Source organism: Salmo salar, chromosome ssa22 (assembly GCF_905237065.1).
Source record: "Salmo salar chromosome ssa22, Ssal_v3.1, whole genome shotgun sequence".
NCBI lineage: Eukaryota > Metazoa > Chordata > Actinopteri > Salmoniformes > Salmonidae > Salmo > Salmo salar.
The window spans coordinates 723,753-737,650 of NC_059463.1; the positions used below are offsets into that span (position 1 = coordinate 723,753).

Below are 13,898 nucleotides of genomic sequence, written 5' to 3' on the forward strand. Positions count from 1 at the left end.
AAGTGGCTTACCAAATGAATTGGAGATACGTGAGAATTGCGACACTGCTTTTGTGAAAGATGTTGAGGAAACTGCAATGACTTCTGCAAAGTCTATAAACAGTCTATCCCCCAGCTATTTTGAGCAGATTAATGACTGAACAGGGCCATTGAGCAGCACAATGATAAACACAGAAATCTTCTTGATGAGCATGCATATATTACAACTGTTTTCTTTTAGATTCAGCCTTACACTTGATAATTTGACAAAAGGATTAGATATTCTATAAGGACATAATTTGATGTTAAAAAGGGGCATGAAAGACAATATATGCCATCCCTACAGGGTAGTACATTTTTTAAATAATAATCCCCTTAGTCTCAGATTTGCACATTTTGTTTCCAGATATAATTATTGCTTTCAGTCTCCTGATGGTCAAAATCAAGCAAGTGCACGAAGTCCTATGATGATATGCTTTAATGCTCTGTCAGACTATTAAGTGAATACAGGCCCAAAATAAGGACAACAATGTGGCACTTATGAGCAAAATATTGTTATTTTAAGACCTTCTATTGTCATTGTGTGAAAGTGTCAAATTAAATGTACTTGTTTTCATGGTTGACAACAGAATAAACTGGCTTTATATCATAATGGCAGATCGCTTTCAGTCTCCTGATGCCCAAAATCAAGCAAGACCATGAAGTCCCATGATGATGTGCTTTGATTCTATGCGAGACTTTAATACATGTCCAAAATAAGGACACCAATGTTCCACCTTCCCAGATGTTGTTGACCTAAAGGTTGAGTTGCGTACACTGAACTATAATAGTGTGCCGGAGCACAGAAAACTACATATCCCACTAGGCCTTTACCCTACACCTGGGCATGAAATAAATAACATTTGCGCATGCGCACACATTACTGCTCGGTAGCTGATGCAAGAAACCCGAAACTGACCAGTGGTTTGGGTGATTAAAACATATACTGCAACGGATTTTCATCGTTATCTGACACAACATAGTCTGGAAACATGTCAGGAGATGATGAGGTAACTAATCCAATTTTACCATTGTAATTCGTGTTTATGAGAGACATAATTATGGCCTACACACGTGTGAGAATGAGGCAGCTAGCTATGATCTAACGTTAGCCACTCCATGTTATTGCTGGTTAGATAGCTGCTTCATCTCCTTAAAATTGTCAGTAAAACCCTAGATATGTACTGTACCTAACTATTTTTCATTGTGCGAACGTGTCCGATTCAATTTAGCTATTTTGCTGACTGTTGGTGGTTGCAATGCAGTACCTATTTAACGTTAGCTATCTAACGATAGTTTTTATTGTGTGTTCTGTTACCCAGCTAGTTTGCTTCTTCCCGCAACGAGCCATTTTACAGATGTATATGCGGAAGCTTTGCAGCCTGGCGTCCTTGATCAACCAAACCTAAACTAACGTTATTCCGTTTCCCGTCAACAGAGCCAGAGGCATATCCATTATCTCTAGGAACAATAGTTACGATTCGTTGGGTTGAATGAATGTGTCCTTTGATATCAGATAAGCGTTTGAAACACGTTTTTATCCAGGGTCTCCCATTTCTTTTCCGCCTGTGGGCTGCCATTGTAGTCCATTCTAGACCACACGGTCCAAGAGAGTAAACTACCATGTGAACTCCAACTTCTACAGGGAGACCCTGGATAAATATTTTAAACGCTTATTTGATACGGAAGGCCACATTAGAGCCCTACCCATGCCCCCGACGTTAAGGCCCTATATCAGGCCCGATTTGCTTCTGCCAAATTTAAGGCCCGGCCCTACCCGAAATCAGAAGTAATTTCCTGCGTTAGTAAATCCATTAGCTGTTCTTTTCTTTCAGTTATTGCTCCCTGCACACAGCTCCCTCTGCTCATGGCAGCTATGAGTATCTTAAACAACGGCTTAGCTGGGGCTGCTCTGCGCAGTGAGTAGACATGAGAGAGCTGTTGGCTACTTTTCATCACTCTAAACTAAAGGAACATAATTTTTCTGTAAAAAATCCCTCCTGTCATATATTTGGGCTCCTGAGTGGTGGCGCAGAGGTCTAAGGCACTGCATCTCAGTGCAAGGGGTGTCACTACAGCCCCTGGTATGAATCCAGGCTGTATCACATCCGGCCGTGATTGGGAGTCCCATAGGGCGGCGCACAATTGGCCCAGTGTCGTCTTCATTGTGTTGCCGTCATTGTAAATAAGAATTTAATCTTCATTGACTTGCCTTGTTAAGTAAAAAAAAAAAGTCTGAAGCATTTCTGACACCATGTTATGATCTTAGTCAGTTATGTTACTGCAGAGCATGAGCAAATGGCTTAGATTCAAAATGTTAATGATGCCCTGCCCGTATCCTAGTTATTGATGTGAAAAAAACAGGCCCTGCCCTAACCTGTAGATATTGTCGGGTTCCGTCAGGCAGCAGAGCTCTAGGGAACGTTCAACTAGAGATCGGCCGATTTCAAGTTTTCATAACAATTGGTAATCAGCCTTTTTGGACGCCGATTACATTGCAATCCACGAGGAGGCAGGCTGACCACCTGTTACGCGAGTGCAGCATCAAAAGGACCTTGTGGCTATAAGAAGCCAAGGTAAGTTGCTAGCTAGCATTAAACTTATCCTATAAAAAACAATCAATCTTCAATCACTAGTTAACTACACATGGTTTATGATATTACTAGGTTAACTAGCTTGTCCTGCGTTGCATATAATCAATGCGGTGCCTGTTAATTTATCATCGAATCACAGCCTACTTCAACTTTGCCAAACAGGTGATGATTTAATAAGTGCATTCGTGAAAAAAGCACAATCGTGGCACAAGTGTACCTAACCATAAACATCAATGCCTTTCTTAAAATCAACACAAGTATATTTTTTTAACCCTGCATATTTGAAATTCATGTTAGCGGGCAATATTAACAAGGGAAAATGTGTCACTTGTCTTGTGTTCAGTGCAAGCAGAGTCAGGGTATATGCAACAGTTTGGGCTACCTGGCTTGTTGCGAACTGTGTTAAGACCATTTCTTCCTAACAAAGACCGTAATTAATTTGACAGATTTTTACATAATTATGAAGTGACATTGAAGGTTGTGCAATGTGACAGCAATATTTACAGTACAAAAAAATGCATGAAATGAAATGTATGCATTCACTACTGTAAGTCACTCTGGATAAGAGCGTCTGCTAAATGTAAATTTAGACTTAAGGTTGACGTCCGTTCGATAAAATACGGAACAGTTCTGTATTTCACTGAAAGAATAAACGTTTTGTTTTCAAAATGATAGTTTCCGGATTTTACCGTATTAATGACCAAAGGCTCGTATTTCTGTGTGTTTATTATAATGATGATTTGATAGAGCAGTCTGACTGAGCAGTGGTAGGCAGCAGCAGGCTCGTGAGCATTAATTCAAGCAGCACTTTACTGTTTGCCAGCAGCTCTTAGCAATGCTTGAAGCACAGCGCTGTTTATGACTTCAAGCCTATCAACTCCCGAGATTAGGCTGGCAATACTAATGCCTATAAGAACATCCAATGGTCAAAGGTATATGAAATATAAATGGTCTAGAGAGATGACGCGTCGACTATAATTCTTATAACTACAACCTAAAACTTCTTAACTGGGAATATTGAAAAGTTATGTTAAAAGGAACCGCTGGCTTTCATATGTTCTGAGCAAGGAACTTAAATGTTAGCTTTTTTACATGGCACATACTGCACATTTACTTTCTTCTCCAACACTGTTTTTGCATTATTTAAACCAAATTGAACATGTTTCATGGAGACTAAATAGATTTTATTTATATAATATATTAAGTTAAAATAAGTGTTCATTCAGTATTGTTCTAATTGTCATTATTACAAATATATATTAAAAAATATATATTTTGGCCGATTTTAATCGGTATCGGCTTTTTTTGGTCCTCCAATCGGTATCGCAGTTGAAAAATCATAATCGGTCGACCTCTACATTCAACCCAACGAATCATAAGTGTTGTTCCTAGAGATATTGGGGTATGCCTCTGTTGCCTGGAAACATTATTTTAGTGTAACCAAATAGATTATGTTTAGTAAACAATTGCTCGTTGCGGGACGAAGCAAGTTAACTATATTTGCAAGATGAATGGGGTTAGCCATTTGTAACACGTTCCATTTGTCCTTTGCAGATGATATTTGATCCCAACATGTCCAAGAAGAAGAAAAAGAAGAAGAAGCCTTTCATGCTAGATGAAGAAGGAGGGGACGGTGCCAGTGAGGATGCTCCACAGCCAGAAGCAAAGGAGGTGGAGGTGGATGGAGGAGAGGACAGAGAGTTGGACTTTGACGAGGATGACGGAAGGAGGAAAGGTGAGGAAGTAGCAGGGCCCTCAGGTGCCTTAACATAATATAAATTAAAAAGGTGGATTTGCATGTGTCTGACTTATAAGACCTTTTGTAAGTAAGAATTTTTGATCTTGGTATGTTTGCCAGAAATCTCTGATGACCTGGATGACTTAAACTTCTTCAACCAGAAGAAGAAGAAAAAGAAAAAGCCAAAGACATTTGACAATGATGTAGAGGAGGGAATAAAGGTACGTTTTGGGTTAAGTGCCCAGATAGCTGGCCAATGGGCCTTAGCGTGTAGAATGTTGACTTTATTTTAACATGTTTTCATAAGTGTCTATTAAATTATGTAAATGTTTGTTGACTTATCTACAAAATGGATTCCTGTCAACCTTGTAGTTGGTGGATATGTCTCATAGATAGGGATAAGATGGATTCTTGCATTTGTAGCTGTTTTAATTATACACTGAGTGTACAAAACATTAGGATATAGACTGACATGGTGAATCCAGGTAAAAGCTATGATCCTTTATTGATGTCACTTGTTATTAAATCAATCCACTTCAGTCAGTGTTGATGAAGGGGGCGAGACAGGTAATAGAAGGGGAAGACAGGTTAACCTGTTATGGCTAGGGGGCAGTATTTTCACGGCTGGATAAAAAACGTACCCGATTTAATCTGATTATTAGTCCTGCCCAGAAACTAGAATATGCATATAATTATTAGCTTTGGATAGAAAACACTCCAAAGTTTCTAAAACTGTTTGAATGGTGTCTGTGAGTATAACAGAACTCATTTGGCAGGCCAAAACGTGAGAAGATTCTGTACAGGAAGTACCCTGTCTGACCATTTCTTGAACTTCTTTGCCATCTCTATCTATTACAAAGGATCTCTGCTCTAACGTGACACTTCCTATGTCTTCCATAGGCTCTCAGAGCCCGGGAAAAACCTGAATGTCGTCATTCCAGCCCCAGGCTGAAACACATTATCGCCTTTCTCAAGTGGCCGATCAAGGGACTGTGGGCTTAGGCACGTGCACTGGCCGCCCCGGTCTTTGTGATTTTTCCTTTGTTTACCGAAAAGGAGATTCCCGGTCGGAATATTATCGCTTTTTTACGAGAAATTGCATAAAAATTGATTTTAAACAGCGGTTGACATGCTTCGAAGTACGGTAATGGAATATTTAGAAATTTTGTCACGAAATGCGCGCGACCCTGATTTACCATTTCGGATAGTGTCTTGAACGCACGAACAAAATGCCGCTATTCGGATATAACGATGGATTATTTTGGACCAAACCAACATTTGTTATTGAAGTAGCAGTCCTGGGAGTGCATTCTGACGAAGACAACAAAAGGTAATCAAACTTTTATAATAGTAAATCTGATTTTGGTGAGTGCTAAACTTGCCGGGTGTCTAAATAGCTAGCACGTGATGGCTGGGCTATGTACTTAGAATATTGCAAAATGTGCTTTCACCAAAAAGCTATTTTAAAATCGGACATATCGAGTGCATAGAGGAGTTCTGTATCTATAATTCTTAAAATAATTGTTATGCTTTTTGTGAACGTTTATCGTGAGTAATTTAGTAAATTGTTAGTAAATTCCCCGGAAGTTTGCGGGGGGTATGCTAGTTCTGAACGTCACATGCCATTACCGTACTTCGTAGCATGTCAACCGCTGTTTAAAATCCATTTTTATGCCATTTTTCTCGTAAAAAAGCGATAATATTCCGACCGGGAATGTCCATTTAGCTAAACAGAGGAAAGAAAACAAAGCTTTCGGTCGACGCGGGCACGACCCTGAGTCTCACAGTACTGTAACCAGCCACTACCCAAACGCGCTACTTTGTTTCAGCCAGAGCCTGCAAAGCCACGATTCAGCGTTTTGGCGCCTTCTGAGAGCCTATGGCAGCCGTAGGAAGTGTCACGGGACAGCTAAGATCCTCACTCTTCAATAAACAGAGACAAGAAGAACACCTTGTCAGACAGGCCACTTCCTGCATGAAATCTTCTCAGGTTTTTGCCTGCCATATGAGTTCTGTTATACTCACAGACACCATTCAAACAGTTTTAGAAACTTTAGGGTGTTTTCTATCCAAAGCCAATAATTATATGCATATTTTAGTTACTGGGCAGGAGTAGTAACCAGATTAAATCGGGTACGTTTTTTATCCAGCCGTGAAAATACTGCCCCCTAGCCATAACAGGTTAACTAACTCGCCTAGTTAAAAAAAAACCAAAAAAAAAACATTTCTTTGCGTTTTTTTCCCCCCCTCTTCGTTCTGGCCCATCTGCTCTGGCCCATCTGCACAGATGGGGTTAGTTCTAAAAAAATATTTGCTGTAGGTATACATGCTGTTGGAGAGCCAGTACTGCATGCGTCAACTTTGTTCATATCTCTCGTTCACATTCACTTGTAAATGTCCAAACTCAACAAAAATGACATTCGGTAGCTCCTACATACATATGCATAACTTTATGAGCAGGATTGCCTGTCTTTGCAATTCATTCATTTTCTTTAGCGTTTGCACTCGTTAGCATATTTAGCTTGCAGCCTCCATTAAAATTCATTGTTTTGCATTTTACTAATGGACACCCTTGGGCTTTCTTTTGCATTTTTGGCACCCCCTTGTGAACTAAACTGGTAATACCGTATGTCCCTTGATGAGAGGACAGTAGAACGATATGAGAATATGGATACCCCGCAACCCTATCTATTACCCAACGGACATCCAGCCAACTTGGCGTCAACACGGGCCAACATCCCTGTTCAACACTTCAGACACCTTGTTGTGTCCAATTGAGGCTGTTCTGAGGGCAAAAGGGGGTGCACATCAATATTAGGAAGGTGTTCCAAAAGTTTTTGTACACTCAGTGTACAGTGTATGACTTTGTTGTGGCTTGACGTGTTAAATATCTTCCGCGACGGATTTCAGTCATAGGGTTTCTGGAGAGGTCACTTTTGAGATCAGTGTAGATCCGCACTAAAATATCTCTGGGGGTTTGGACAGACAGAATCGGTTCTACAAAAATATATTCTCTATTTTTATTTTCTCTTGTTACGCTGTGTGCACTGAACTGACATGCATGATTTTTGAACACACATCAGTGTTCAGATGAAGGGAATAAAACTTTTTATAATGCGCACCTCAGCAGCGCTCAACTCACAGCGGTGTGTAGCCTACTGTAGCTGCTGGCAAAGTCATGTAATGTTATTAAAACCAAATCAGACAACCCCATGGTAGAATAGTTGACCTATTTACATAGTTGGCTTGTGTGTTCTATGCCAGATAAATATTCCTCTCAGTGCACATTGAAGATCTGACAGCAGTAGGAGGGAAACTTGTATTCTGACAAGCAGTCAATGCACAACAATTCCAATGCAATCGTGGGAAAAAACATTTGAAAGTAGTTTTGGCCTTTGCAAAAAAGACGATCCCTGTTTAACATTGCTACCACATTAATTTCTGTACTTATTCAATTGTGTGTGGAATTTTTTTTTAATTTTTTTTAACAAATGCAGTTTTACAACCAGAGTTTCAAGCATGGTTTAGGCACAGCTGAGCAGCAGAGCTCTTAAAGGTGCAATGACATTTTTGTAATGGAGACAAATAAATTATTCAACCAAATTTTTTTTTTTATAAGACAATAATTATTCATAACAATCAGGATGTTGTCCAAAGGGGTAGATGGACAAACCCCATGCTTCAGTCTATGTCCATTTTATAGCCACTATGCTTCATCAGTTGGGCTACAGGTGATAATGCTTTTTGCTACTAGCACATCTGATAATATGCACCATGCATAGGCTATACAGTGCATTCCACATTTTGCTACATTACAGCCTTATTCTAAAATTGTTTTTTTATCTTCTCAATCTACACACAATACCCCATAATGACATAGCAAACACGTTTTTTTTGCGAATGTATTCAAAATAAACAAATGTACGTACGGTGGCAAAAGTATGTGAACCCTTTAGAAATACCTGGATTTCTGCATTAATTGGTCATGAAATTTGATCTGATCTTCTTCTAGGTCACAACAAGACAAACTGTCTGCTTAAACTAATAACACAAGCAATTATGTTTATGTCTTTATTGAACACACCGTGTAAACATTCACAGTGCAGGGTGGAAAAAGTGTGTGAACCCTTGGATTTAATAAATGGTTGACCCTACTTTGGCAACAATAACCTCAACCAAACGTTTCTGTTGGATCAGATCAGTCATGCCACATCATCTCAATCGGGTTGAGGTCAGGACTCTGACTGGGCCACTCCAGAAGGAATATTTACTTCTGTTGATGATTTACTAATGTGTTTTGAGTCGTTGTCCTTTTGCATCACCCAATTTCTGTTGAGCTTCAATTGGCAGACAGCCTAACATTCTCCTGCAAAATGTCTTGATTAACTTGGGAATTCATTTTTGTGCTGTGATTTAAAAATATATATATTCACACATAGTGTTGTGTGTTCCTTCCAAACAACTCAACTGTAGTTTCATCTGTCCACAGAATATTTTGCCAGTAGCGCTTGGGAACATCCAGTTGCACTTTTGCTAACTTCAGACGTGCAGCAATGTTTTTTGGACAGAAGTGGCTTCTTCCGTGGTGTCCTCCCATGAACACCATTCTTGTTTAGTGTTTTGCGTATCGTAGACTCGTCAGATGCTAGCATGTTCCAGAGATTTCTGTAAGTCTTTAGCTGACACTCTAGGATTCTTCTGAACTTCATTGAGCATTCTGTGCTGTGCTCTTGCAGTCATCTTTGCAGGACAGCCACTCCTAGGGAGAGTAGCAACAGTGCTGAACTTTATCCATTTATTAAACAATTTGTATTACCATGGACTGATGAACATCGAGGCTTTTAGATACTTTTGTAACCCTTTCCAGATTTATGCAAGTCAACAATTCTTAGGTCTTTTGAGATCTCTTGTTCGAGGCATGGTTCACATCGGGCAATGGTTCTTGTGAATAGCAAACTCAAATGTTGTGAGGTTTTTTTTATAGGGCAATGCAGCTCTAACCAACATCTCTAATCTCATCTCATTGATTGGACTCCAGGTTAGCTGACTCCTGACTCCAATTAGCTTTTGGAGAAGTCATTAGCCTAGGGGTTCATTTACTTTTTCTAACCTACACTGAATGTTTAAATGATTTATTCAATATAGGCAAAAAAATACAATGATTTGGGTTATTAGTTTAAGCACACTGTCTATTGTTATGACTTAGATGAAGATCAGATCAAATTTGATGACCAATTTATCCAGAATTCCAAAAGGTTCACATACTTTTTCTTTCCACTAAGTATTCAGACCTTTTACTCAGTACTTTTTTGAAGCACTTTTGGCAGTGATTACAGCCTTGAGTCTTCTTGGGTATGACGCTACAAGCTTGGCTCCCCTGTATTTGGGGAGTATCTCCCATTCTTCTCTGTAGGTCCTCTCAAGCTCTGTCGAGTTGGATGGGGCAGTGCCGCTGCACAGCTATTTTCAGGTCTGTCTTAGAGATGTCTGAGTCTTTAGGTGCCTTTTGGGGAACTCCAAGCGGGATGTCATGTGCCTTTTACTGAGGAGTGGCTTCTGTCTGGCCACTCTACCATGAAGGCCATATTGGTGGGAGTGCTGCAGAGATGGTTGTCCTTCTGGAAGGTTCTCCCATCTCCACAGAGGAACTCTAGATCTGTCAGTAACCATTGGGTTCTTGGTCACCTCCCTGAACATGGCCCTTCTCCCCCAATTGCTCAGTTTGGCTGGGCGGCCAGCTCTAGGAAGAGTCCAAACTTCTTCCATTTAACAAAGATGGAGGCCACTGTGTTCTTGGGGACTTTCAATGCTCCAAACCTTGTTTATAGTACCCTTCCCCAGATCTGTGCCTCAACACAATCCTGTCTCGGAGGTCTACGGACAATTCCTTGAACCTCATGGCTTGGTTTCTTTCTCTGACATGCACTGTCAACTGTGGGACCTTATATAGACGGGTGTGTGCCTTTCCACATCATGTCCAATAATTTGCATTTACCACAGGTGGACTCCAATCAACTTGTAGAAACATCTCAAGGATGATCAATGAAAACAGGATGCACCTGAGCTCAATTTTGAGTCTCATAGCAAAGGGTCTGAATACTGATGTAAATTAAGATATAATTGGCTAACATTTCTAAAAACCTGCTTTCACTTTGTCATTACGGGGCGTTCTGTGTAGATTGAGGAAATGGTTGTATTTAATCAATTTTAGAATAAGGCGTTAAAGTAACAATGTGGACAAAGTCATGGGGTTTGAATATTTTCTGAATACACTGAATGCATGGTCCAAGATGTTAAAATAATTAGAATGTCCTTTTTAAAAAGTCACCAGAACTCTGCTCAACCCTATATAAAAAATGTTCCTGGAAGGACCCCCTAAGCAAGGAGAATGGTCAAACTCTGTTTAATACATGTACAAAATGATCCTCTATCCATGAAAGTATGATGGTCATGACTTTCTTTACATGAATGTGGAGGTTAACTTGGCCCCTTACAATCAATCTGAGATGGACTTGAGTTTCGGCCATGGGATTATTATATATATTTTTTTAACCCCTGTGTTTAGTATGTATTCAATTGACTTTATTCTATAACTGTCCATACACAGGAGCTGAAAATTGAGACCGAGCCCTCTGAAACCAATGGAGAGGGCGACTTGATGTTAGAACTAGGAAAAAAGAAAAGGAAGTCCAAGGCTGTGAATTTTGACATGGATGACGACATGGAAATCAAAGATGACGGTGAGTGGACTGAATTCACAGGCTGGATAAATGTTGCAAGCCATAATACGTTAAATTAATGCAACCAGCATGCAAACTGACATTTGGCCTTTCTCATACCTTGTGGTTTAAAGCCCAGGAAGACGACGATGGAAAGAACACTGACGACATCACGTTCAGCAGCACACAGTTGGGCCCTGCGTGGGCGGGCTCAGAGAGAGACTACACATATGACGAGGTACAATCTGAGTCAGTGGGTCAAGAGACTTCACTTAAAGCTGCAATATGTAACTTTTTGGGCGTCCTGACCAAATTAACATAGAAATGCGAGTTATAGATCTGTCACTCATTGAAAGCAAGTTTAAGAAGCTGTAGATCTGGTCTGTGTGCTAATTCTATGCTTACCATTCTTAAGTGTCGTTTTTCAGGTCTAACTTTCGGGTTTTGTACACCAGCTTCAAGCTTAAAAAAAACAAAACAATATTTTGGGTTATTGAAAATATATTTCACAGCGGTTTAGATGGTACAATTATTCTCTACACTGCTACATTGCTTGTTTTGTGACATAAATCAAAATTTGGCAAACTATTACAATTTTACCAATCAGGAAATGGCGGTGTGATTTCTGGATATTGTACTCCCTTTTTTATTTTATTTTTTTAATTGTAAGATTTTTGAGGAATATTACACCAGAGTATATTACACTAGGCATTTTCATCACAGAGACCTAAGATGTACGACAAGATGTCAGGTCATCATGACCTGAAATAAAGAAATGTTTAGTCACATCTTCATTAGAAAATTATTGGTCAAATCTTGTTGAAGCCAATGTCTTTCAGTGGTGTTTCCCAAGTATTTCATTCTACTATCCAGGCTGATTCATCTCCCTCCCTTGTAGCTGCTGAACCGTGTCTTTCAAATCATGCGGGAGAAGAATCCTGACATGGTGGCTGGGGAGAAGCGGAAGTTTGTCATGAAGCCTCCCCAGGTGGTCCGAGTGGGCACCAAGAAGTCATCCTTCGTCAACTTCACCGACATCTGCAAACTGTGAGAATACCATGAGATGCGCTGTTGGCGTTTTTAGAGATGTTGAGGTTTAATGACTTAGTCTCCCTTGTTGAATCACATTATTTTACGTCATTAGTCCCCTTACTGTAATTTTTCTTGACAGGTTGCATCGGCAGCCAAAACATCTCCTGGCCTTCTTATTGGCTGAGCTTGGAACAAGGTATGGTTTTGGTCAGCAAGTGAAGAAAAGCATTTATCTGCTACGCAAAAAAAAATATATATAAAAAAAAATTGAAAATGAATGTGAATGGAGGATATGAATTTATGGCTGAAACTGTTTTTATTGCAACAGTGGCTCTATAGACGGAACTAATCAGCTCATCATCAAAGGAAGATTCCAGCAGAAACAGATAGAGAATGTCTTACGAAGATATATTAGTAAGTGCTCGTGTTGACAGTTGTCCTACCTTTGTACGCATCTCTGAACTCGTGATTTAATTCTGATTTCAGTTAATCATTGAAAATGAGAGGATGACGATAATCTACTGTACTTAACATTTTTTGTTTAAAATGATAGTGGGTCCGACTTTGCAATTTGCTAGCAATGTTCATAACAAGACCTGCTTGGTTGTGAGCTGTTCCTCTAGGATTTTGCGAGGGCGATATGTATTTTTTGCAAATTATACAATTCCGTACATACTTTTCGAGGTTTTGCAAATTTGACCAGTTACCGCGCTATTTCCACAACAGTTAAATCAGTGCAATATTGCGTAAAACGGACTTATCATCGCAGTACAAAAAGCCGGTTAGCAATTTCAACCAATCACCTGACCTTCACTGCATAATATGGTTAAATCAAACCAGATGTCAACACTTCCCAATCTCATCCAAGTTTTTCTATCCCCTTTATAGAGGAGTATGTGACGTGCCATACATGTCGCTCCCCCGACACCATCCTCCAGAAGGACACACGACTCTACTTCCTGCAGTGCGAGACCTGCCATTCCCGCTGCTCCGTCGCCAGCATCAAGGCAGGTTTCCAGGCAGTCACAGGCAAGAGGGCTCAGCTCCGCGCCAAAGCCAATTAAAACCACCACCGCTGCCCCTTCTCCCCCATCTGTGCTCTGTTTCTCTCTCAGAAGCGGAGTGGACAGGATGGGGCAGGCTGGACGCTTTTATGGACCGTCTGTGGATTTGTTACCTATTGTAAAGAAATGAATAAATCGTATACCATCTGGGTGATCAGACGCAGTCTATATTTCCTAATTCCATCATCCATCACTATGGTGGACCAGGGTAATGGAGGCTCAGTTTAATGTATAATTGTTGTTTACTCAATAAATCCATTCTTTTGTTCAGACCATCCCTGTTTGTGCACCAGGTTCTTAGCTTCGAAAAGTATGAATTCAGTATTATGAATGCCACATTTTAAGAGCCCATATTAGGGTATGTTCAAACAAACTGATGTGTAAAAAATGCAGGAACTCAGTGGAATAATTTGCTTTGGGGGAGGGGCTAGGGTTGTGTTGCACTGTCAGAAAAGTTGCTAATACAGTTGAAGTCAGAAGTTTACATACACCTTAGCCAAATACATTTAAACTCAGTTTTTCACAACTCCTGACATTTAATCCTAGTAAAAATTCCTTGTCGTAGGTGAGTTAGGATCACAGCTTTATTTTAAGAATGTGAAATGTCAATAATAGTAGAGAATTATTAATTTCAGCTTTTTTTTCTTTCATCACATTCCCAGTGGGTCAGAAGTTTACATACACTCAATTAGTATTTGGTAGCATTGCCTTAAACAATTTAAACTTGGGTCAAA

At 39.9% G+C, this 13,898-nt stretch overlaps 1 protein-coding gene across 1 annotated transcript; it reads left to right on the forward strand.

Annotated features, from left to right (window-relative positions):
- The first annotated feature begins 827 nt into the window (after positions 1–827).
- LOC106582627 (eukaryotic translation initiation factor 2 subunit 2) lies at positions 828–13,439 on the forward strand. The gene is made up of 9 exons (XM_014165853.2): positions 828–1,027; positions 4,166–4,346; positions 4,470–4,570; positions 10,957–11,089; positions 11,203–11,306; positions 11,967–12,115; positions 12,240–12,296; positions 12,429–12,514; positions 12,989–13,439. The coding sequence occupies exons 1-9, from the start codon at positions 1,010–1,012 to the stop codon at positions 13,162–13,164; spliced, it is 1,005 nt and encodes a 334-aa protein (XP_014021328.1). The 5' UTR covers positions 828–1,009; the 3' UTR covers positions 13,165–13,439.
- The last annotated feature ends 459 nt before the right edge of the window (positions 13,440–13,898 follow it).

Bases quoted from the DNA above. Each gene is read 5' to 3' on its own strand.
- LOC106582627 (XM_014165853.2), top strand. The intron at 4,571-10,956 runs GTACGTTTTGGG...GTCCATACACAG, and splicing joins ATGTAGAGGAGGGAATAAAG to GAGCTGAAAATTGAGACCGA. The intron at 11,307-11,966 runs GTACAATCTGAG...CCTCCCTTGTAG, and splicing joins GAGACTACACATATGACGAG to CTGCTGAACCGTGTCTTTCA.